Source organism: Lissotriton vulgaris, chromosome 11 (genome assembly GCF_964263255.1).
Source record: "Lissotriton vulgaris chromosome 11, aLisVul1.2, whole genome shotgun sequence".
In the NCBI taxonomy this organism is placed as follows: Eukaryota; Metazoa; Chordata; class Amphibia; order Caudata; family Salamandridae; genus Lissotriton; species Lissotriton vulgaris.
In genome coordinates this window covers 133,515,132-133,541,124 of record NC_141699.1, presented here as the reverse complement: position 1 = coordinate 133,541,124, position 25,993 = coordinate 133,515,132, and the positions used below count along the sequence as shown (strand labels likewise).

Here is a 25,993-nt window from a genome sequence, read left to right as displayed (position 1 = left end):
GCCTAAGTTGCCTTCTGTCAACAACCCGTGTGGGCATGTGTTGCCAGCTGTTACGCCAATCCTGTATTGTCATATCTATGACATCACCCGAGTTGTATAGGATAAGATGTACTGACCCCTTCATTGTCCCGGTGCTCCTGAGCATTGCTGCACAGGCGTTCATCGTAAGCACACTTTCTCCATGTTTGGAGGAGGATGGCGTTTCACCAGTAGTGGTAACCTAGCGGGGTTTGCCTGCTGCGCTTGCTGTGAAGGGTTGGTTTGCGTTTCAGGGCATGTGCTGTTACGTCTAGGGTGCGATACGCAGCACCTTTAGCAGTCAGGGGCCCCCGCTCTTCTCTTGTCATTTCCTGTTAGTATGTCCTCCCGATCCGGGGATGGCTACACTATGGTTGTAAGGACTAAAAGACCCAGAGGTATCCGCAGATAGTGGCAGGAGGCCTGGGTGTCTCGTTAGGCATGTAAGGTTCATGCGAGCATCAGGTATCTGCAAGGTGGTAAGGGTCCTCCGCTCTACCTTCGTCCTGGTCTTGTTCAGTTGGTCTGACTAGATGCTCTGCAGAGCAAGGATTGCAGGTTTTTCCCCAGAAAGCATGGTGGTGGTGCCATGAAAAGGTTCACCCAGCGTAGGGGTCTAGGCGTGTTCAAACATGAAATGAGTCAGGATAAAGTTAAAGGTTATTTTGAGACGGATGGGGTTCACCTTACGCCCGTTGGCTTCGACCTCTTCCTCCTTGAGTTAAAAGAAGCACTCATGTACAAGGGTTGCAGGTAGCGAAGGTAGCAATGGTGGGGGGGCCCGTGCGGCAGCGGGTACCACCGCACAGGCTGTGGCGGAGTTACTGGGCGATCCGGAAGAAGAGAGGTGCAAACGATGTACTTCAGCGGGCACATAGGGGTGCCAGAGCCTAACCTGTAACCTCATGGGAGGTGCAGGAATTCGTGTTGGCGCCCCAGTAGTCCTTCGGGCGGTTGTGGGCCTGTGCAACCGGGGGTTTGCCTAGTCACGCCCTGCAAGGGGTGTGTCAGTATATATATTTTATTTGTACAGCAGTTGGGTGGTTCGCCACTGTGCTGTTTGGCTCAACAGGCGGGCAGGTGGCGAGAATGCGGCCTGCCCTGGATCGCCCGTAAGTTAACCCACCATCATTACATATGTTGTATGTAATAAACCTGCAGCAATTTTTTCCCAAACCTATCACGGTGTTTGTGTATTATTTGCGGGTTTGGGCATTTGGGGGCGGGGGACATCCGGTGGCCCTGATGTGACTAAGAGATTCCCACCCAGAAGGGCAAATCTGAAAGTGGGACCAGACAGCAGTGTGACTACGGCTGGGACTAAAGCAACACAAGACGAAAGATCTGATGGGAAAATACAAACAAAACAATAACATAGACATCAAAGCACCCAGCCAGCTACCGACATAAACGGCGTAAGTACAAAGAACAGACACAAGCAATTCATTTCAATTGAATTACAGTGTACCAGATATCATTCCGAAGGCGAGTATTACTTTACATGCATGCCTACAGCAACGATGGCTACTAAAATATATATGCCTAAGAGCATGACGTTACGTTCACACACAGTTAAAGCCAATTAAATGGGCAAGCAGATTGCTCCTTTGAGGTATTAAAAGGCACGACTAAAGGAAAGACCCAGTGTGCATTGCGGACTCGTTTTTTGTGGTAGACAAGGCACTGCCCCATGATATGTCTGGGTGCAAAGAAAAACACTTCTTGAAACAAATGTAATGCATCCAGTTGTTTGCTATGCAGTTTTTCGTGCTCACTTATTAGGCCCTCGTAAAAGCATGGCTCGCTGACCCAGGTTCCCAAGGGGATGCTTGTGTAACGGTAAACTGTAAACATTTCCTTGTAATGTGGCTACAGAGTGTTTTAACACCCCATTCCTCTGTCAGCACCCTCTATGAGAATGGCTCACCAGGAAGCTGTAACTAAATCGCTCATCTGTGAAGGGGTGAAAAAATATTGGAGTTGCGGTAACCAGCAGTGAGGGGTACGAGCACTTCAGTGATGCGGAGGTGGTGGTGGGTGGGGGCGGCACGAAATGGGGACGCGTTACACACATGGTGGACCATTACTCGCAAGTTCCGTTACATAATGGTGCATTATGTATGGAGTGAAAGGGGATGCATGAACTGGACTCCTTATCAGCAGAGGTCGGCGTAGTTCGCTACAGAACCGAGGCATAAGGTCAGCGACGTGAGACATTGTCACGTTATCTATTTAGGCGTGTATGGGGTCCCAGCTCATCCACAGATACTGTAGAAACCCACAACTGATAAAGGACACATGTGAAGATCTGTGCTTTTGATGTAACAGATCGCGGACCTTTATACGAAGGGTTGAGACTGAAAGTGACTGCACAAGGAATAGGTCTGTCAGGTACTTTCTGTTGCAGTAACAGTACATAGGTCTGATTGCTTATGTGCACAATTAACAAATTCATATGGGCAGGAAGAACCCAAGGAATGACATGAAGACAGCTAACTGCAGCAAGGGTGAAGACGCGCATATGCATGGTTGTACGATAAAAGTGTGAGAACAGATATGGTCTCACAGGTGGATTTCTATCCACCATCTTTAGAATAGTCTGTATCATACGGATTAAACCACATTTAGAATGTAGATTGAGTACCCTGGGGTGAAGGGCGCCATTGTCGGGAGGCACCTGTGCTGCAGCCCACCCAGAACTAGCAGACCTGCAATCCATAGCAAGAGGGATTATATACCGCTGTCATGCAAGATGCTTTCAAGACTCCTCCCTAGAGTGACAATGTGTAACCCATAGAAATGGGCATCATACAACCATCCATAATCTTATTCATGGGATTTGGGAACCACCAAGAAGCTGGCAAGGAGGAACCAAAAATGATGGGCATTATACAGTTTTCATTGTAAATGCCTGGGGGTGGGGGGGAAAGATGGCGGCTTGTCACTCAGCCGGGTGAGCTCTCATAATCGGACCTCCCTGTAGCCTCCGAGGGGAGCAAATTGCTTCTAACTCCCCTGACCGGCTGCTGACGCAGATAATGAAATTCATAAAAGCATTGAAATGTCCATACAAATTCTAATAAAGTCATATAGCTTCCAAACAAAACTGTGAGTGACTACACAGTTCAAAAGACTTCAGACTCCTTTAACGTCCCACAGCAGGTAATAAATCAGAGTGCAAAAATATCAAGAAGTACATTTCAAACCTCTCTACGTGCTTGAAGTATTTTGCATCGACTGGCACTGGTCTTTTAAGAGGTGTCCCTGCTTTCAAAGCCAGATGTAATCTGTGCCACCACCCCACCCAGGTAATGTACAGTTACTCTGTATTTGTGGCTCATTGCCACAGTGGTTTACTCCCAGGAATGTAGGCATCAGTTACAGGTTCAGAGCCCTCCACTCCTCAACAGACGACCCCTTATGGATGTGAAGGGTTAAAGAATTACCATTAGCATCCACTTAAAAATGGTAACATCTTACCCTCTGTGCTCCAGGGTCTTTATGTTGAACCCCAGCGTGGGCGAGATTGTGTCAATGTCTTCTCCATTAAACTTCTTCAGTATTGTAGTTTTACCAGCATTGTCGAGACCACTGAAATGAACTCATTAAGGAAACATAGTAGAAGCCAAATATCTAGCGTGTAAAAAAAAAACCTCAACCCCCACCTGAGAAATCCCAGGGCTTCCCACCTACCAATCCTGGGGCTGACCACATGCTTCTGGGCGCCTGTGTCCCCTACCCAGTTCTCCTTGGACATCTCTATCAGTCATGAAACACACTAAATACCTCGAACTAACACTGCTCCTCTTCACTCACAGCCTCACCTAGCCCAATAACTGCCCACTCATTTGCATGGAAACCCCTCTTAATTTGCTATAATGTATCCCTTTCTCAATCAATATCATTTCAAGGGAGCACCACAAATATATTTTCCTAAGTATCATTTTCATACAGCAATGTAGAAGTGCCACAACTTACCCAGTTCCAAATCTTCACCATCTAGAATGCATTCACTCTTCATCCTCTGCCTCCCCCCCTTACAGACAAGCCTCCCCCATTCGTTTGACTCATTCATCTGTTCTCTGGACAACACCTGAAAAGTCTCATGTCAACCTTTAATGCCTTGCACCCACATATGGATCATCTGAGCCCTATGCAATATTAAGACTTGCAGACCCACAAACCTGTCCCAGTCAGGTAAAAATATTCGCTTTTGAGACTGACTTAAAAACTCAAAAACTGCCACGCTCCTTTTTTTCTTATCTACCTTTATCTTACTAGTTTCAGGCACCGTTCCCCTCAAATACTCTTGGCAATTGTCCAATATGCGCCGCCACCAACCTCCCACAGTGTACACGTTGCTCACAATCCTTTACCCACATAATTTCACACACCAAGACCATGTGGATACACTTCTCCTCTCTTCCTGCTACTGCTTCAAGCATTGTTTACTCCGATTCAACCTCAGGCACACTTCATACCCTCCACCAGCTTTTCACCCTTATTGAGCTCAATATCCCATTCTTCAATCATATTATCCTGTCTCTGCATCACACCTAATTAGTTTGCTATTTACTTTCACCAACCCAGCTCAATTATTTAACCAATTTCTCTTCTCTCTATCATTTATGTTCCAAGAGTCAAGACTCTGAAATTCCCTGTTAACTCAAGCAACTTTACCCCGTCTTTGCAGATTTTACTCACATTTTCATATTTTCTTCATTCAAACTCACTTTAGACATGCACAGCAGAATGCCTTTCTGCCATAAGCTACTAGTTGGTCAGTCAACCCTACCAAGTCTGAAAGAGTGTTTTTCCTCAATCACCTCGCAAATATGTAGTCACTGCATCTGTCTCATCCTTGGTCTTAATTCCTCTAAACTCCTTCCAGAACCAAGAGCAAATCGTCAGCTCAACTATTTGCAATCACATTTCCTTTTTCAAAGACTTAGCAGGCTGGCGCTCCATGGACACCCAGGAATTAAAGATGCTATCATTTTAGTTGTTGTGATCAAGTATTCTTGAGCAGGCCGGCCAGTTAAGCATTTGCCAATGCGAACATACATACCGAATATTAAACAACCCAGCCCTCGTGTTTTTTATCCTTAGTTTGATATGGACATGCATATTCTGTGCATGAAAACACCGCTTATGATTCGTAGCATACATTTTAAAAACTGAAATGTATTGTTCCAGGACTTCTCAAAGAAAAGATGATTTATAGCAACCAGAGAGTTGGTGGGCTTTTCCCTACAGTTACTGTTTTTCTCTCCTGGTAGAGGTGGGGTCCACTCGAAAAGTAATAACTGGGCAAAATTGTAGTTGCCCATGGTAAGGAAGAAGTTAATTAAATGTGCAAAACTTCTCCGGGAACGTTAAAAAATTGCCATTTCTAATGAAAATATGTACATTTCAATTGAATCTCTCCAATCAACGATGCCAATTTTCTGACCAGACGAGGTGTTTCTACAAATTTAGGAGTAAGTGAAAAAGCAGAGAACTATTGTAAAGATTTCACACGGTTTTGACCGAAAAGCACATACGTTGTTTGATGGGAAATAAACGGCTTCTACCTAGTTACACAGCAGTGCATTTTGAAAGCTATAGTTTCGGAGCCCCATACTGAAAATGTACGGGGTATCTACAACATGGGTGGATACAGCATAAGCAGTCGGACTTCACGCTCCTTCTGCTTCATCTTCTTCAGGATAGTGAGGAGTCTCATACCTGCAGCGCTGAGCTGCACCGCTACCAAACCGGCACCGGAAAACCCATTAGCAACTTCCGGTAGAATGTACCGCGCCCATCGTCAGGCGACCGTCTCCATAGTAACACGCGAACAAGTCGATTGCGACAGGGGGCCTGGACCAATCACAATCTGGGTTCAGGCCCAACCACAGCATTGAATCGGCCCTCCTCTCTGTGACTGATAAGATCAAAATGTCACAGGACAGAGGAGGTTCCATGATATTAGTGTTGTTGAACCTGTCTGCGGCCTTTGATACCGTGTCCCATAACATCCTTCTCAGCCGCTTGCAAGGAGTAGGGATCGGAGGCTCAGCACTATCTTGGCTGGAGAATTTCCTTTCCGGGAGATCGCAATCTGTCAGCTTGGGCCCCTATCGCTCCACTTCGAAGGCGCTCACAAAGGGGGTGCCACAAGGCTCATGTCTTAGCCCTACATTGTTCAATGTATATGTGGCCCCCCTTGCTGAGATTGTGCGGAAGTATGGATTCATAACGGTTTCCTACGCTGACGACACCCAGCTCCTCTACCCTTTTAGCTCCCTTGGTCCTACAGTCAAGGAAAATTTTGCTGAGGGTATGAGGGCAGTGTCACATTGGATGGCCGCAAATTGCCTCCAATGTAACGTTGCAAAAACTGAGGTTATGCTCTTCGGCAGGGCGAGCCTCCTCTGGTCTCCTGAATGGTGACCGCTGGATTTGGGCCCAGTTCCCACATCTAAGCCTCATGTTAAAAATCTAGGGGTTAAGATTGACCAAAAATTGACCCTTAAGGAGCATACCAATCACATTGCAGGACTATGCTTTTACACCATCGGCCTCCTAAGACGAGTATTCCCGTATCTTCCAGATACTTACAGGAAGACACTCGTGCAGGCTGTGGTTACTAGCCGCCTGGACTACTGCAACGGCCTGCTGACGCTAGCAAACGCTGATGCAGTAGGGCGTTTGCAGGTGGTCCAGAATACGGCGGCTAGGCTGGTCATGGGTGCGCCGGCCAGGACTCCCTCTAAGCCTTTGTTGGTAGAGCTACACTGGCTCCCTATACGGCAGCGTATCAGTTTTAAAATATGCTGCACGGTCCACAAATGCTTATATGGGGATAGTCCTAAATATCTCTCTCAATCTCTTGAACTGTACCAACCCAGCCGTTCACTTCGTTCAAGTAACCAAGCACTCCTGAAACCCCATGTAACAAAAAGAGCTAGACAGGGAGACCAAGCATTTTCATCGGTTGGTCCTGCCCTATGGAATCAACTTCCCACAGAAATGAGGATGAACACCAACCACCTATCCTTTAGAAAGGCCCTGAAAACACTCCTCTTTCAGGAAGCATTTCAGTCCCTTTAATGCACTTTGAAGACTACGACAACTTTCTGGCTGGCAAAGCGCGGAGATACCCTTATGGGATTGAGTCCAGCGCAATATAAGAAATTAAAATAAAATTAAAATAAACTGCAAAGTACGCACATACACACAGATGACGCCATCCAAGGTAGTGAATGTGTTAGCCATCTTGGAGCGATGCTACTATTTAAACGTCCATGTGACAAAATGAGTTACAACATATATTACTTTCTTACTTACATTTAGACACATACTAAATATTTTACTTAGTACATAAACACATAAATACAAAAAAGTTGGAATAATTAACAAAATGTACGCATCTGTAGTGGACACGATCGAGGTAGAGGGCAGAGAAACACCCCACCGAGTTCAACTATCAACTAACGGTTGAGCGCCCCTGGACTTCTCTTATTTGGCCCTACCTCATGATGCGTCGGTGCTTGTGCTGCGTGGACTTTACAGTTGTTGCCTTCAATAACAAATATCCGGCGCGAACACTTACTTAATAGGGTGCTCTGGGTCATAGTATGTGCGTGTAAAAGGCAGCGGGCTGCCTCATGTCCTCTCACAAGGAAAGCTCCGTCTTTTGTTCGGATTTGGGGGCGAGTTCGGTGGGCGTGGCTAAAAAGTGGAAAGAAGAACACCGAACACACCTCCAAATCCGAAAAGGACGGAGCCTATTTGGAGTGATGGCTCTCTCCTCCAATGGCTGGCCTCCATTAGAGGCGGGATGAAGAGCCCCTCTAAGAAACAAAAGATCTCGCTACTTCTGGTTCTGATGAACCGGATAGTACCTCGACCTAAAAATGGTTACGACATAAGCTTAGAGGCTAAAGAAAAAATGTATTGCTCTTCAGGCTTAGGTCTCAAGTCCTGCAAAATATGGTGAAACGCTGGCCAGACGCGTTTCAGCCTGATGGCTTTCCTCAGTGCCCGCTTCACATATAGTGTTTGTTAGAACCTGGGATGTCAGGTCACCTAGGGTAGCCTGGCCTAGGGGCAAGACATACAATTCTAGAGGCACAGTGTGAAGGTTGCAGACCACCCAGCAGCAAATCCACGCAATACACTTAAAAAGGACGCTACACCAATTTTGTTAGGAAAATAAGTACCTGTTTATAAAAATAATATACTCTATTCTCTTACACTTTAGAATTCACAGTTCAGTACTTTACAGTCAATCAGGAAATAACAATCCGCTTAAGTCTTGGGAGAGAAAACTACCACTCAGTATAAGCAAATGCAGATGTCATGGAATTAATAGCAATCTTTTTAGCAGTGTTAACTGGCATTAAAAATCCACATCAATAGTATCTTTCATTACATTTAGATGACATGTAAACAGTACAGCTCTACTTTCAGGGATGTTAACTTATCTCAAAATTTATCATTAATAATACATTTAATCAGTTCACAACATTGACCAATCTGGCTTCAGTGAGGAATTCCAATTTACCCCGAAGTTTAGTTAATAACCAGCAATCTTTGTAAGGAACTTATGCCTTCACTTAGCCAACAGGTTTCTTTATGCTACTCCCCAACCTGTGTTGAGCAGGGATTGGATGACCAGTATCTAATTCGCTCCACTGTAGGCACTAGCGCCACTTCCCCCTGCAATTCACCTCCTTACTTGTATCCACAACGTTGCTGGGTCCTTTTCTGTGTCAGAAGCAGGGGGGTGGGGGGGTTGGGGGGGGGGAATACACCACCGAGGTGGCCAAGCAATTGAATGTGGCAAAGGCTCTCTTGAAGCTCCCCTGCTCTCTCCTCACTCGGGCCAGCTCCTCTGCTTGGCGCTCGAGCGGAGGGCAGGGCCGATGACACAATACCCCCAGAAAGCCACCGAGTCCCTCAGCTCCCTCTCCCTGCTCGGCCAGCTCCTCTGCGTGGCGCGCGAGCAGAGGGAACAGGGCGGGACACTCACTCGGGCTGCAGCCGGTGCTCCTCCTCCGTGTGGATCGGCGGGGCCACTAATCCCTCAGACATGCGCGGAAGCGCTCGCGCCGGTACCTCCTTCCACTGCGCCCGGTCTCAGGAAGGACGCGCTACCCATGGGCCTGCTCGATCCTAGGCCCCTCCTGAGGGAATGACTAAACCGCTTTGGGCATGCGCGAAGGCGCCTTTTTGTAGCGTCTCGCCCTGGCTTTCCCTGGCAACCGGGTCGCTTCACAGCAATGCGACTACAGCGCGGAAGGCGCCCCCGGGGTCCCGATCACGGCGAAAGCCTTCAGGACTTCCCAGATTAGATGGGACCTTTCTCCACTCTTCACCACCTTAACAATTAGAAGAGGGTCGGCTCGCTACCAGTCCTTCCACAGGTAAGGGGTGTCCAGCGCCACCCAGGCCAAAAGCTTTCTTCTTACCCTCAGAAGGGAGGGGGAATCAAAGGGGGCTTCCACAGGTTACAGCCACAGTGCACTTTCTCAGCACTAGTCCACCAGCCCTCCTTACTGGGCAGATAAAGGGGCACAGGAGTCTTCTAAATTCAGTTCTTAGATCCCAAAAGTTAACCCCTACCTAACTGTCCAGGGTCAGCAGGATGAACTAGCTTGGCTAGGACAACAGGAATGGGCGGTGGAAAAGCCTTGACAGAGGGCTACTCTTGTAGAGGCAACCACCCTTCAGGATCCTACCCCTACCAGACCTCAGCCTTCACTCTAGCTGCTCCTCACTGACAGACAAAATGGCTGCCCCGCATTCCGCCTTATATAGGCTGACCCTCAGTGGTCCAGGATGGACCAGAAGGTTCTGGAACGCCCTATGCTAGTCTATGGGCAAGTTCTAGGTTTGACAGTTAGGGCAGTTGGTAGCCACCATTTTGTGGTTCCAACTTTTCCTGTCAGAACAGGCCTCTGGGCCTGAGGTGAAAAACTATGAGGGGAAAAAGAACACCTATCCCCTTGACCAACACCTAGAAAAACTCAGTGGACAAAAATTATTAAGGGTATGAGGGGCAAAAAGGGGACAAAATAAATAATAAATTGGAGGGACTACGCAAAAAGCCAGACAGGTCTAACACGCGTCCCCCCCAGCTGAAAGTGGGGAGAACTACCCAACCCCTTGGGAGTCCTCATCACTAAGGCGGAAATACCTGGAGAGACCGTCTGCATTGGCGTGGTCCACCCCAGGCCGATGTTCCACCCGGAAGTCCATTCCCTGTAGAGAGATGGACCACCTCAACAGCTTGGGATTTTCCCCCTTCATTTGCATCAGCCAACGAAGGGGCCGGTGGTCAGTCTGAACCAGGAAGTGCGAGCCAAAGAGATATGGCCGCAGCTTCTTCAGAGCCCACACCACCGCGAAAGCTTCCCTCTCAATTGCACTCCACTTCTGTTCCCGGGGAAGCAGTCTCCTGGATAAGAAGACTACAGGCTGATCCAGGCCCTCTTCATTTACTTGCGATAACACTGCCCCAATGCCATGTTCTGATGCATCAGTTTGGACAATGAACTCCTTGGAGAAGTCTGGGGCCTTCAGGACCGGTGCCGCACACATTGCCTGCTTCAATTTCTCAAAAGCTTGCTGACAAGCTCCCGTCCAAACTACCCGTCGAGGTTGTTTCTTCGAGTTGAGCTCTGTGAGGGGCGCTACAATAGTGCCATACCCCTTCACAAAGCGACGGTAGTAGCCTGTGAGGCCCAGGAAAGCTCGGATCTCAGTCTGTGTCTTGGGTGGTTCCCAGGCCATGATTGCCTCAATCTTCGCCTGCAGGGGCTGCACAGTCCCCCTACCCACCAAGTGTCCAAGGTACACAACCGACCCCTGCCCAATCTGGCATTTGCTGGCCTTGATTGTCAATCCAGCTTGTTTCAGGGCCTGGAGAACTGCTTGCAAATGCTGCAAATGGTCCTCCCAACTGCTACTGAAGACAGCAATGTCATCCAAGTAAGCAGCAGAGAAACTCTCCATTCCAGAGAGGACCTGGTTCACCAGCCGCTGAAATGTGGCAGGGGCATTCTTGAGCCCAAAGGGCATCACACAGAACTGGAAGTGTCCCTCAGGCGTGGAGAAGGCTGACCTTTCCCTTGCTCCATCTGTCAAGGAGATCTGCCAGTACCCCGAGGTGAGGTCAAAGGTACTCAGATATTGGGCAGCTCCTAGCCGGTCAATTAATTCATCCGCCCTAGGGATCGGATGAGCATCAGTCTTTGTCACTGAGTTCAGTCCTCGGTAATCCACACAGAACCTCAGCTCGGGTGTGGTGCCTGGTGGTGCGGCTTTTGGCACGAGCACCACCGGACTGGACCAAGGGCTGTTGGAAGGTTCAATAACTCCCAGCTCTAGCATCTTGGCAACCTCTCCATGGATGCTAGCATTCACCTTGTCGGACAGCCGGTAGGTCTTCGACTTCACTGGTGGGCTGTCCCCTGTGTCCACGTCATGGGTACACAGGTGAGTCCTTCCCGGGACAAGGGAGAACAACGTAGAGTACTGCTCCAGGATCTGGCGGCAGTCCTCCCGTTGCTCAGGAGTTAGAGTGGGAGATAGAATCGCTCCCTCCACTGACCCATCCTTCTCTTGAGACGAAAATAGATCTGGGAGAGGTTCGCTTTCCGCTTCCTCTTCCCCGTCAGTCACCATCATCAACATGACTTCGGGCCTCTCATGGTGGGGTTTGAGACGGTTGGCATGCAGCACCCGTAGGGGCTGTCGAGGGGTCTTAAGGTCCACCAGGTATGTGGCCTTACCCTTCTTCTCCAACACTTCAAAGGGGCCTGTCCAGCGATCCTGGAGGGCGCTAAGCTCTCCAGGCTCCATCACCCACACTTTCTGGCCAGGCTCCAATTCCACCTGGTGAGCATTGTGGTCATACCACTCCTTCATGACTGCCTGGCTGGCCTCCAAGTTGTCAGAAGCTTGCTTCCACAACTTCGCCATTTGGCTCCTGAAGGCCAGCATGTAGCTCATCACATCCTGGGGGGGTTTCCTGGGAGATTTCTCCCAACCTTCCTTCACCAGGCTGAGAGGGCCGCGTACAGGGTGCCCATACAGAAGCTCAAGAGGGCTGAAGCCCACTCCCTTCTGGGGCACTTCCCTGTAGGAAAAGAGCAAACAGGGTAGGAGGACGTCCCATTTCCTCCGCAGGCTTTCGGGCAGACTTCTGATCATGCCCTTCAAGGTCTTATTAAACCTCTCAACCAGTCCATTCGACTGGGGGTGATAAGGAGTGGTGAACCGGTAGGTCACTCCACACTCCTTCCACATTGCCCGCATGTAAGCTGACATGAAGTTGGTCCCCCTGTCAGACACAACTTCCTTGGGAAATCCCACTCGGGTAAAGATCCCCATTAGGGCTCTTGCCACTACAGGTGCAGTGACTGTCCTCAGAGGAATTGCCTCTGGGTACCGTGTGGCATGATCCAGCTGTTGTTGGTGGATCTAAAGGCCTTACAATGTCGATGCCCACCCTCTCAAAGGGTGTGCTAACGGCTGGAAGTGGTTCCAGGGGAGCCTTTAGCTTCCCCCCTGTTTTCCCACTGGCCTGGCAGGTTACACATGTCCGACAGTAAGTGTTGGACGCCACTTTCATCTGAGGCCAGTAAAAGTGGAGGACAAGCCGTGTAAAGGTCTTGTCCTGGCCTAAGTGTCCTGCCAGGGGTATGGCATGAGCCAATTCCAAAAGAAAGGCTCGGTATTGTTGCGGGACTACCAAGGCCCTTGATGAACCAGGCAAGGGTACCTTGGGTTCACTGTAGAGGAGTCCATCCTCCCAGTAAATATGGTAGTGTCCCGTAACATCACCTGCTGCTTGGGCTTCAGCCTGTCGCCTCAGTCCCTCAAGGGTGGGGCACTCCCTCTGCCCCTTACAGAATTCCTCTCTGGTAGGACCTCCCTCCACATGCCACTCAGCAGGGATGGGTAAATCCTCCAGAGAGTCTACTTCCCCCTCCACGGACTCCTGGTCCACCACCGCAGGTGGCCGATCTGTCACATGGGGTGTGGAAGCCGGAGCAGGCTCCCCCTGTCTCCGGGTCTGTCCCTTTTTAGCAGCGGGTTGGGCCATTGTTCCAGGCTCCAACCCAGGCGAACTCCCTCTCCGGGCAGTCGCAGACCGTGTGCTTGCACAGGCCCAGTCAGGTGTACCCAGCATCGCAGAATGCGTCCGGTATTCCACCTCTCTCCAAGTGTTGTGTTCCATGTCATTCCCCAACAGACAATCGACTGGCACGGCAGGGCTTACGGCAACTCGAAGTGAACCTGCAACCCCCTCCCACTCAAAGGGAACCCCAGCCACTGGATAGTGGCCCATTCTGCCGCCAGCCATCGGGGCGGGGTGGAGTACATTAGGAACAACCTGCTCTGGAGACACCAGTTGACTTCTCACCATAGTCATACTGGCTCCTGTATCTCTCAGAGCCTCCCCTCTCTGGCCATTGATGGTGACCCATTGCCCATACTTTGTAGTATTTGGGGGCACCTGGATCTTTGGAACCATCTCCCGCTCTCCCAGGGACACTAAGGTGACACCAGCCCACTCACCCCCCTTATCTAAGGGCAACTCCTCCCCGAGCGCTACACTAGCTACTCCCGGTGACCTTCCTCCGGTGGGAGGGGGTGGTCTCTTTGGGCATCTGACATCTCCCTTATAATGTCCAACACCACCACATTCAAAACAGTGGAGAACCCTTGGCTGCTGGCTTTGGCCAGGATTAGGGTTTCTGGGCGGGTTTGCCTTAGGGGTGAAACCTGCTCCCTTTCCCTGGAAATTATTTTGGGGACCTTTGAAGAACTCCTTTTTTTTATCTCCCCCCTCCTTCTTCTGGGGGGCGCCCTGTCCGGCTTTTTGAGAATCCCCTCCAGTCCCCTTTGAGGACACCCGGGTACTTGCCCAAGTGTCCGCCTCCTCTGCAAGCTTCCGGGGATTGGTCAGCTTGCTGTCCACCAGGTGTTGGCGCAGCTCGGGAAAACATTTCTCGAGGAGGTGTTCTTTCAAAAACAGATCGTACAGCCCCTCATAATCCTTCACCTCGCTGCCCTTGACCCAACCCTCCAAAGCTTTCTTGGCGTAGTCTAAGAAGTCTACCCAATTCTGGGTACTCAGTTTGTGACTTCCCCTGAATTTCTGTCTGTACTTTTCAGGGGTAAGTCCAAACTTCTTCACCAGGGCCACCTTCATTGTAGGGTAGTGGGTTTGCTCCTCCTGCTCCAGAGCCAACAAGGTGTCTCTGCCAGCAGGTGGCATGTATTTATACAGCCCACCCCCAGTGAGTTTCTAGGATCCCGTGAGCCCTCAGAGAAACTTCGTAGGCGGCCAACCATTTGGCAATGTCATCGCCTGGAGTGTAACTGGCGACGACATCTTTGGGTAAATAGGGTCTGGATTCCCTGGTGTTCACCTTAGTTTCGCTGCCACCATTATCTGAATTGGAAGACCTTAGGGTTAAAGCTTGTAGGTCCATCTCTTTAATGGTTCGCTCATGGGCTAACCTCTTGTCCTCCCTTTCCATATCCATTCTAGCTAATTCCAACCTCATTCTCCTCTCCTCCCTCCTATCCTCTAGCTCGGCGTCAGTTAAACCCCTCTCTGAGAGGCTGCTGCCCACCCTTGAAGGTGTCCTGGGACCTGTCAGTAGATTCCCCCCTCCAGCTTGGTACAACATTGCAGTCTCAAGGACAGTGTCCCTGTCACTCCCTTCCGTATCCAGTTCCTCCCCTGAATGAGCTTCCACCCATGCCCTTATGCTGGTCAGCAACTCGCCTTTCCTGGCACCTTTTTTAAAGAATACCCCCTGTTGCTGACACCACTCCTTGAGTTGGGTCACGGTGTAGGATTCCAGCTCCTCAAAATGTAATTCCATCTTTTACTATGGAATAAAATTGACACACAGGAGAAAACCAAGAAGTGACCTGAGGTTAACCTCCACCCACCACCAGAAACAAATTTGGAAAAATCAAAAAAGACAAATTAGGAGGGCCGCAAGGAGAAAACTCCTGGTGTAGGCCGCGTGTATTACGTTTAATTACTACTGAGTAGCTGCAACCAAGTCAGAATCCCACCGCTAGGCACCAATCTGTTAGAACCTGGGATGTCAGGTCACCTAGGGTAGCCTGGCCTAGGGGCAAGGCATACAATTCTAGAGGCACAGTGTGAAGGTTGCAGACCACCCAGCAGCAAATCCACGCAATACACTTAAAAAGGACGCTACACCAATTTTGTTAGGAAAATAAGTACCTGTTTATAAAAATAATATACTCTATTCTCTTACACTTTAGAATTCACAGTTCAGTACTTTACAGTCAATCAGGAAATAACAATCCGCTTAAGTCTTGGGAGAGAAAACTACCACTCAGTATAAGCAAATGCAGATGTCATGGAATTAATAGCAATCTTTTTAGCAGTGTTAACTGGCATTAAAAATCCACATCAATAGTATCTTTCATTACATTTAGATGACATGTAAACAGTAGCTCTACTTTCAGGGATGTTAACTTATCTCAAAATTTATCATTAATAATACATTTAATCAGTTCACAACATTGACCAATCTGGCTTCAGTGAGGAATTCCAATTTACCCCGAAGTTTAGTTAATAACCAGCAATCTTTGTAAGGAACTTATGCCTTCACTTAGCCAACAGGTTTCTTTATGCTACTCCCCAACCTGTGTTGAGCAGGGATTGGATGACCAGTATCTAATTCGCTCCACTGTAGGCACTAGCGCCACTTCCCTCTGCAATTCACCTCCTTACTTGTATCCACAACGTTGCTGGGTCCTTTTCTGTGTCAGAAGCAGGGGGGTGGGGGGGTTGGGGGGGGGGAATACACCACCGAGGTGGCCAAGCAATTGAATGTGGCAAAGGCTCTCTTGAAGCTCCCCTGCTCTCTCCTCACTCGGGCCAGCTCCTCTGCTTGGTGCTCGAGCGGAGGGCAGGGCCGATGACACAATACCCCCAGAAAGCCACCGAGTCCCTCAGCTCCCTCTCCCTGCTCGGCCAGCTCCTCTGCGTGGCGCGTGAGCAGAGGGAACAGGGCGGGACACTCACTCGGGCTGCAGCCGGTGCTCCTCCTCCGTGTGGATCGGCGGGGCCACTAATCCCTCAGACATGCGCGGAAGCGCTCGCGCCGGTACCTCCTTCCACTGTGCCCGCTCTCAGGAAGGACGCGCTACCCACGGGCCTGCTCGATCCTAGGCCCCTCCTGAGGGAATGACTAAACCGCTTTGGGCATGCGCGAAGGCGCCTTTTTGTAGCGTCTCGCCCTGGCTTTCCCTGGCAACCGGGTCGCTTCACAGCAATGCGACTACAGCGCGGAAGGCGCCCCCGGGGTCCCGATCACGGCGAAAGCCTTCAGGACTTCCCAGATTAGATGGGACCTTTCTCCACTCTTCACCACCTTAACAATTAGAAGAGGGTCGGCTCGCTACCAGTCCTGCCACAGGTAAGGGGTGTCCAGCGCCACCCAGGCCAAAAGCTTTCTTCTTACCCTCAGAAGGGAGGGGGAATCAAAGGGGGCTTCCACAGGTTACAGCCACAGTGCACTTTCTCAGCACTAGTCCACCAGCCCTCCTTCCTGGGCAGATAAAGGGGCACAGGAGTCTTCTAAATTCAGTTCTTAGATCCCAAAAGTTAACCCCTACCTAACTGTCCAGGGTCAGCAGGATGAACTAGCTTGGCTAGGACAACAGGAATGGGCGGTGGGAAAGCCTTGACAGAGGGCTACTCTTGTAGAGGAAACCACCCTTCAGGATCCTACCCCTACCAGACCTCAGCCTTCACTCTAGCTGCTCCTCACTGACAGACAAAATGGCTGCCCCGCATTCCGCCTTATATAGGCTGACCCTCAGTGGTCCAGGATGGACCAGAAGGTTCTGGAACGCCCTATGCTAGTCTATGGGCACGTTCTAGGTTTGACAGTTAGGGCAGTTGGTAGCCACCGTTTTGTGGTTCCAACTTTTCCTGTCAGAACAGGCCTCTGGGCCTGAGGTGAAAAACTATGAGGGGAAAAAGAACACCTATCCCCTTGACCAACACCTAGAAAAACTCAGTGGACAAAAATTATCAAGGGTATGAGGGGCAAAAAGGGGACAAAATAAATAATAAATTGGAGGGACTACGCAAAAAGCCAGACAGGTCTAACAGTGTTGTTTCACTTGGGGGCTCGTTTTAAAGTTCAAATAATGTTCGCTCATTGAAGCAAACACTCTGGCACGCCCTCCACAACTTCCAGCCATGTCAGTCCTGCTTTGACCCATGCCAGCTTTTCCATGCTTCCCGTTGGTGAATGCTGGTACAGTGATCAGCTTCTTCATACACCAGGTGGTGACCCAACCTCTGCTGGCCACGAAAAGCACTTCTCTCTCGGCGATCCGCTCAGGGAGCAAAGATGACAGTATCCGCTCAAGCCTCCTTAGACAGCATGCAGCTGCTTTCTTTTTTCCCATGTGGCCATGGATTACAGTGAGTATCTTGGGCCATCGGGGGGGGGGGGGACACGCGCTGTGTTCTCTATGCCACTCCGCACAGGCAATGCGCGTAGCTCCAAACCAAAAGGGCGTGCCGGTAAAGCGGTGCCTGTAACCGCTCAAATATTCACACCAGTCTCGCTACAAAATGGGTCCGACACATGCTCAGAGGCTAAAGTAATATATATATATTTCCACCAAAGAACAAATTACTGTTGGCTGTTAGACACTGGATTAAATAAGCCTTGAAATCAATCTCCTGGAGTGCGAGTGAATTGTTATTTGGTGAAAATACGTAATGCAGATCTCGATTCCCTTTCTGCACTACACGCACCGATCGTGAATCAGAGGGATCATTTGGTGAAAATAAATAAATAAATATATATGTGTGTGTATATATATATATATATATATATATGTGTGTGTGTGTGTGTTTATATATAAATATATATATATATATATATATATATATATATATATATATATATATATATATATATATATATATATATATATACATACATATATATATATATATCACTGCAAACTCCCCCAATGAAGAAAAGTATGAAGCCCAGGGAAATCCAGGAAAGCTTTTTATTGACAAATTCGAGCATGATGCATTTCGGCATTGATCCTTCTTCGGGTGCCACTAAACAGGATGCTGCTCCACCCGCATATATATATATCTATGCTAATATCATAAAGAGAGAGCCCAAACGTTTGAGGCGGGTAATCTCAGGAACCACAGCACCAATCACAACACCCAATACAGCGTTCGAAAGGGCAGTTGCAGCAGAAGGACATAGGCTATGCAGACGCCCACCTTATACATTTAAAAGGTAAAAGAACCGTGCCAGCAAAGTAGTCTCTGTGGGCGTGTCAGCGTTGTGCTGTGGGCGTGTGCTGGAGGCGTGACAAACGCTGGGGGCGTGTGATACTTTCCGCCCTTCATGCCATGTCTCATATCGTGTGCTGTAGACGTATGCTGGGGGCGTGGGCTTCTGCGGGGCGCGGGATTACGGGAAAAAAAAGCGAGCGTTGTGCCCAATATTTCATTGTTTTTTCTTCCCAGGTTCTGTACATTCCAGCTCCGGGTGTCTACCCTGCTCCCTTTAAATACCCTTGCACCCCATAATCATAACCCACCCTTACTCCTTAAAATACCCCAACACCCTTAAACACTAACCCATCTTAACCCTATAAATATACCCTGTACCCCAAACCCCAAACCTATCCCTAAACCCTAAAAATACCTCTGTACCCCAAAACCTAACCTAGCCCTGAATCCTATAAATACCCCTGTACCTCAAAACCCAAACCTACCTCTGAACCCTAAAAATACCCCTGTACCCCAAAACCCAAACCTAGCCCTGAGCCCTAAAAATACCCCTGTACCCCAAAACCCAAAATCAATCAATCAATCAATCAATGACACTTATAAAGCGCGCTACATACCCGTAGGGTCTCAAGGCGCTGGGGGGGGGGGGGGGTCCCGCCTCTGCTCGAACAGCCAGGTCTTCAGCTTCTTCCTGAAGGAGAGGTGGTCTTGGGTCAGGCGCAGGTCGGGAGGGAGGGAGTTCCAGGTCTTGGCGGCCAGGTAGGAGAAGGACCTTCCTCCTGTAGTCGCTCTTCGGATGCGGGGGACGGCGGCGAGGGCGTGGTTGGCTGATCGGAGGTGGCGTTTGGGAGCGTAGAAGTTGACTCGGCTGTTGAGGTAGCTCGGGCCTTGGTCGTGTAGGGCTTTGTGTGCGTGGGTGAGGAGGCGGAAGGTGATTCTTTTGTTGACGGGGAGCCAGTGAAGGTCTCTCAGATGTCCGGAGATGTGGCTGGTTCGTGGGATGTCGAGGATGAGTCTGGCTGAGGCGTTCTGGATCCGCTGGAGTCTCTTCTGGAGCTTGGCGGTGGTACCGGCGTAGAGGGCGTTGCCGTAGTCCAGTCGGCTGGTGACGAGGGCCTGGGTGACGGTCTTCCTGGTCTCGGTGGGGATCCACCAGAAGATCTTTCGTAGCATGCGTAGGATGTTGAAGCACGCCGAGGAGACGTTGTTGACTTGCCTGGTCAAGGAGAGGGAGGAGTCCAGGATGAAGCCCAGGTTGCGTGCGTGGTCTGTCGGTTTGGGTGCGGTGCCCAGGGCGGGAGGCCACCAGGAGTCGTCCCAGGCGGAGGGTGAGGGGCCCAGGATGAGGACCTCCGTCTTGTCAGAGTTCAGTTTCAGGCGGCTGGTCGTCATCCACTCGGCTACCTCTTTCATCCCTTTGTGCAGGTTGGCTCTGGCGGCGGTGGGGTCGTTGGTCAGGGAGAGGATCAGCTGGGTGTCGTCGGCGTAGGAGATTATGCTGAGGTTGTGTTTGCGTACGATGGCCGCGAGGGGGCTCATGTAGACGTTGAAGAGGGTGGGGCTCAGAGATGATCCTTGAGGGACGCCGCAGATGATTTCGGAGGCCTCTGACTTGTACGGTGGTAGGCGGACTCTCTGTGTTCTTCCGTCGAGGAAGGAGATGATCCATTCCAGCGCCTTGTCCTGGATTCCGATGTTGCCGAGGCGCCGTACCAGGGTGCGGTGGCAGACCGTGTCGAATGCCGCGGAGAGGTCCAGGAGGATGAGGGCCGCTGTTTCTCCATTGTCCATCAGGGCTCGGATGTCATCGGTGGCGGCGATGAGGGCGGTCTCGGTGCTGTGGTTGGCTCGGAAGCCAGACTGTGAGGGGTCGAGGGATCCGTTCGTCTCGAGGAAGGCGGCCATCTGCTTGTTGACGGTCTTCTCGATGACTTTGGCTGGAAATGGGAGGAGCGAGATGGGGCGGTAGTTCTTGAGGTCGGTGGGGTCTGCTGTTGGTTTCTTGAGTAGAGCGCTGAGTTTGGCGTGTTTCCAGCTCTCAGGGAAGGTGGCGGTGTCGAAGGATGTGTTGATGATGTCTCGCAGGTGGGGTGCGATGACAGCGTCGGCCTTGTTGAAGACGTGGTGAGGGCAGGGGTCGGTCGGTGATCCGGAGTGGATGGAGTTCATCGTGCGGACGGTGTCTTCGATGCTGATCGGGGTCCAGGCGTGGAGGGTGGTGGTGGGGGGTGGTTGTTCGGTCATGGTGTGCGTTGGTTGGTTGTAGAAGCTGTTGTGTATGTCCGCGATCTTGTTGTGGAAGTATGAAGCGAGGGAGTTGCAGAGGTCTTGCGATGGGGTGATGTCGTTGTTTCCTGCGCTGGGGTTGGAAAGCTCTTTCACGATGTTGAAGAGTTCCTTGCAGTTGTGTGCATTGTTGTCCAACCGGTCCTTGATTGCTGTTTTCTTGGCGGCGCGGATCAGCTGGTGGTGTTTCCGGGTGGCAAGTTTGAAGGAGGTCCTGTTGTCCGGTGTCGGTTCCTTTCTCCAGACTCTCTCGAGGGCACGGCAGTTCTTCTTGGAGCTCTTGAGTTCGTCGGTGAACCATGGAGCCTTCTTGCTGCCGGGTCTGCTAGGCGGGGTCCTCAGTGGGGCGAGTTCGTCCGCGCAGTTGCTGATCCACTTCGTGAGGTTGTCGGCGGCCTGGCTGGGGTTCGCTGAGCTGGCAGGAGGGTGCTGGCTCAGGGAGGTGGCGAGCTGGTCTGCTGTGATCTTGTTCCAGCTTCTGCGGGCGGCCTGTTGCTGGTGTTGGTGGGTCGTCGTTCTCTTGAAGGTGAAGTGGACGCAGCTGTGGTCCGTCCATTGAAGCTCTGTGGCGTGGCTGAAGTCGATGTCTGTGCTGGAAGAGAAGACTGCGTCGAGTGTGTGTCCGGCGAGGTGGGTGGGGGTGGACACCAGTTGCTTGAGTCCCAGGTTGGCGAGGTTGTCGAGCAGGGTGCTGGTGTTGCGGTCGTTGTTGTTCTCTAGATGGAAGTTGAGGTCTCCCAGGAGGATGTAGTCAGCGGAGGGGAGGGCATGCGGGCTGACGAAGTCGGCGATGTCCTCGCTGAATTGTGTGCATGGTCCAGGGGGTCGGTAGATCAGGGTGCCTCTGAGGGTGGTGTTTGGGTTGGTGTGGATCTGGAAATGCAGGTGTTCGGCGCCAAAACTAGCCCTGAACCCTTAAAATACCCCTGTACCCCAAAACCCAAACCTACCCCTGAACCATAAAAATAACCCTGTACCCTAAAACCCAAACCTAACCCTGAACCCTAAAATATCCCTGTACCCCAAAACCCAAACCTAGCCCTGAACCCTAAAAATACCCCTGTACCCCAAAACCCAAACCTAGCTCTGAACCCTTAAAATACCCCTCTACCCCAAAACTCAAACCTACCCCTGAACCCTAAAAATACTCCTATACCCCAAAACCCAAACCTAGCCCTGAACCCAAAAAATACCCCTATACCCCAAAACCCATACCTATCCCTAAACCCTAAAACTACCCCTGTACCCCATAACCCAAAACTATATTTGAACCCTTAAAATACCCAAACACCCCAAAACATATACTCAGTACCCCCAAACAAATACCCCTATACCCATACTTATCTTATCCAAACATTAAAAAAAACATGCTTTTACCATTCATGCATTTACAACGATTCGTTGTAAATGTATGCGTGGTAAAAGCATATAAAATGTAATGCCATGCGTTATAATGGCATTGCAGAGTCATGGTACTTTCGTAATGAAAGTATGGGGAGTGATGGTATGCGGAAAGAAAGTTGCGGAATAATGGGTGTTTACCCTCCCCCGGTAAGTACATTGGTGGCACGGCGGCCCACATCTCCAGCAACATACTCATGTTTTTTCACCACCAATTTGAAAAATGCACAGGTCGCTCTCATTGATGGCAAGCACCGACATACACTTTTAGACACACCTCCCGCCACAAGTTCTAGAATTGCAAACTTTAGAGCTGGGGAGCTACGTTCGAATCTCGGCATCAGCTCAACATCCTGTGATTCCAGGCAAATCGCTTTGTCTCCCCGTGCCTACCACAAATGAATGTGTTCTTCTGTAATGTAAATTGTGCTCATGCCATGTTGTCGAGTTCACGCTATATAATATTGCAAGGAAAAATAAAGTAGGGAAACTCGAGTTCACACACTACTGAACGCGCACACTTAAGTGCATCAGCAGTGCACTGTGAATCGGAGCGTTTCACAGGCCTGTGACAGATGAGAAATGCTATCAAAACGAAATCCTATAAAACAATATACTACTGGCCGGCAGCAATTCATACCCGGACAACGTCGGGACGGGCTGCTAGTATATATATATGCAAGAAACACTCCCAGAGCCACCTCCAATCCCCATGGACCGGCGAAGCAGGAGACGAACCACAGGATCTGACCAGAAAATTCTTCACTTATGCAGGTACAGGTAACAGCAATGACGCGTTTCGGGCTCAAGAGCCCTTGTTCACATATATATATATATATATATATATATATATATATATATATATATATATATATATATATATGTATAATTACTGTTCCATGGGCTGGACTATTCACTGTTTATGACTATAATGGATATTTCCCTGCGAGAGAAAAGGAGTTACAGGTAAGAAACAATTATTTTTCTAAAGCTCAGCCCCCTTGCCTTCACTTTTAGAATGTAATTTTGGGGCATAAAATGTCTTTAGTGTATACTGTGCAAGGAGTGGTGAACAGATAAATGTTTTGTTTTGTTAAAAATGAAAAGTGTTGGAAACAATTTATTTAATCTCTTGAAATTTTCTTTTTAGAGTTAACAACACAGACCAACACCATTGCTGGTTTTCTTCTTACCCTCTCTCCATTTACATTTGCTACAATACAAAATGTTTTAGATAATGTATTGAATTAATTAAAGAATGGAATTCTGTTTCACTTCTTAACAGCTACTTTTAATAAATATTACTTCAAATCTACAATCAAATTACTTTAAGTCAGGAACATTTCATTTTTGTCAACTTTTTTAATTCATTTTCTTACACTAGACAAGTTAATTTAATTATACAATACTTCCTATCAATTCTTTTTACAACAAACTACCAGAAATATTGCTTGATATCATAAAAATGATGTTAACGATACCACACATGAAAAAAAGCGACAAAGAACAGTGATTAACTATTTCGAGGTGTGCAATCCACAATACTGAACAGTCATGTTTTAAATTTTGATTTATTTTTCACGGATGTATGATTTCATATCTTCAAGAAGTTTTTGTACTTCTTTGTTTTTAGATATGCTTTGCAAGCTAACACATTATAGAACTGTGTTAAATGCACTGGGAATGTTTTGTAGAACAATAATTTTTTGCTTAGCCTTTTCAGATTGTTGAAATACATAAGTAGAATATTTATTCTTAAAATCTATTTTTTCTTATCAATTTTAGACCTTTGTTCGATGGATGCATGGCACTTGCATTGAATGCCCACCACAGCATGCTGAAGAGGATGAATTGGTTATTTTCACCTTCTTTTCTGACATTTCTCAAAACTCCTATATTATTGATCAGGCAATTACCATCTCTCAAAACGTACATAAGCTGCTGACTTCTCTTACTAAGTACTTGAACCGGTGGAAGAGGTATCGACCCCTTTGGAAGTTAGATAAAGCCATTGTCATGGAAAAATTTGCAGCAAAGAAGCCCTCTTGTGTCACTTATGATGAAAAGTTACAATTCTATACACGCATTGGCCAGGAAGTCACAGAACAGGTTTTATTCAAAGATGAACAATGCATAAGGCTTTACTTGGGACCCTTGGCCTACACTGTGCAGGAGAATGCAAGGGCTTGGGTGCTTTCACTGGGAAAACTGCTCAACGAGTCTGCCAGAGAAGAGCTCTACAGTGTCCAGGATGAACTGCAGGTAATCACTTTTCCTTTTGAAGATCTGCAAAAAATTAATTATGTATCCTGATATTTGAAGTTACTCCACATACGGGTGAGCGGAATGTTTGTCGGGTGTTCCACAAAACAGCACAATGACAAGCTCCTCCAACCCTCCCAAGACTCACCTGTCTGTGAGAGAAATCCTGTGCTTTGCTGCAATATGACCACAGCCCTCCCATCCTGTAATGTTATTGTGGTTCTCTCATCCTGTGAAGGTTTTCACAAAAACAAATTGGTAGGTGTCCTAGACAGTCTGGTTGAGGTTTAGCCATTCCTGTTGGCTAAAACATATTGTTGAGCTCTGAAACGTGAATGCTGCAAGGCATCTCTGGGGGAATCAGAAATCTTCCCTTAGGGAACTGTAGATGGAATGCCTGAGAGTCTGCTTTGGGGAATCTCCTAGAATCATGGGGTTTGAAGTATTTGAGAAACAAATACAACTAGAGGTGTTCTTAAAATATCATCAGTATGTACTGACATTTTTGAATCATTCCTTTTAAAACCAGTGCTAGAAAAAGTCTAGCTTAAACATTCCAAGAAGAGTTCTAGACCCAATGCAAACAGTAAAGGGAAAAGACAGTTTTTCACGAAAACACTAGCTCTGGGAGAAGATTATAGTAATTGAACATATGATATAAAAGGAGTACCAAACCCAAACCCTTTCAGGATCTAAAACATATAACACTAATTAATACGGTCAAATGCTTTTTCAACATCAAGAGATAGAACAGCTACTGCAATTTTACAATTGGAGTCCATTGAAACAATTTTTGCAAAAAATCTAGATTTTTCAGCTGCTAGTATACCTTTATTAAACTCTGATTGCTCAGTTTTAACTATATTTTGCATAGCAGAATCAATGAGTAGCTAATATATTAGAATACATTTTGAAGTCATAGTTAAATGGGCCTATAATGTTTACAATATTTTGGGTCTGTATCCTGTTTTGAGATTACTGTTATAAGTGCTTCTAAATGCCTTAGCTCATCAACTATGGAGTAGAGAATTATACAATTCCGATAACTATGGGGACAATATGGAGGAAAAATAAGAAACAAGTTTGATTTCTGTACCATCAGGTCCAGTTGTCTTAGATCTTTTCAAAACCTTAATAATTTGCAGGATTTCCTGTAAAGAAAGTTCTCTTTCATGGTCATATTCTTGCATAACCGGATTGGGGGATATCTGTGAAGAACTTAAGAAAGTCTTTGAAGTAATGGAAGAACATCATCTATGTATAGACATTTGTGGAGTAATTCAAATGAGGAGGAAATATCAGTTATAAAAATAGAATTATAAACTTTGTTAATAATACTACCAATTAATTTACTCTCACTCTTAACCTTCAATAGTTTACTAACAGTTTACCTGATTTATTCAGACTTATACATTTTACACTTAAGGAGCAGTAGGATATTGCAAGCTTCTGTGGTTACATTTTTTATTTAATTAGTTTTCGGCTGTGACAAGGTCCTCCAGGGTTGTATTTGACCATGAATGATATTAGACATGCTCAAAGATTTAACTGTTATCGAGTAAGTGTTAGTATTGAGCATTTACTTTTTTCTTTTTATGAGCAACTAAAGAAATCACAAATGCTCTTTGAGATGCTTTAATTGCATTCTAGTTTTTATTTATCAATGGTTTTGTTAAAATGAAAACACCT

At 48.1% G+C, this 25,993-nt stretch overlaps 1 protein-coding gene across 1 annotated transcript in view; it reads left to right on the top strand.

Moving 5' to 3' along the window:
* DNAH10 (dynein axonemal heavy chain 10) overlaps window positions 1–25,993 on the top strand; it is a 1,963,751-nt gene that overhangs the window by 580,654 nt on the left and 1,357,104 nt on the right. Inside the window, exon 20 of the mRNA XM_086942901.1 lies at window positions 23,828–24,304. Within this exon, the coding sequence (XP_086799027.1) occupies window positions 23,828–24,304 (477 nt within the window). The remainder of the gene's footprint in view (window positions 1–23,827; window positions 24,305–25,993) is intronic.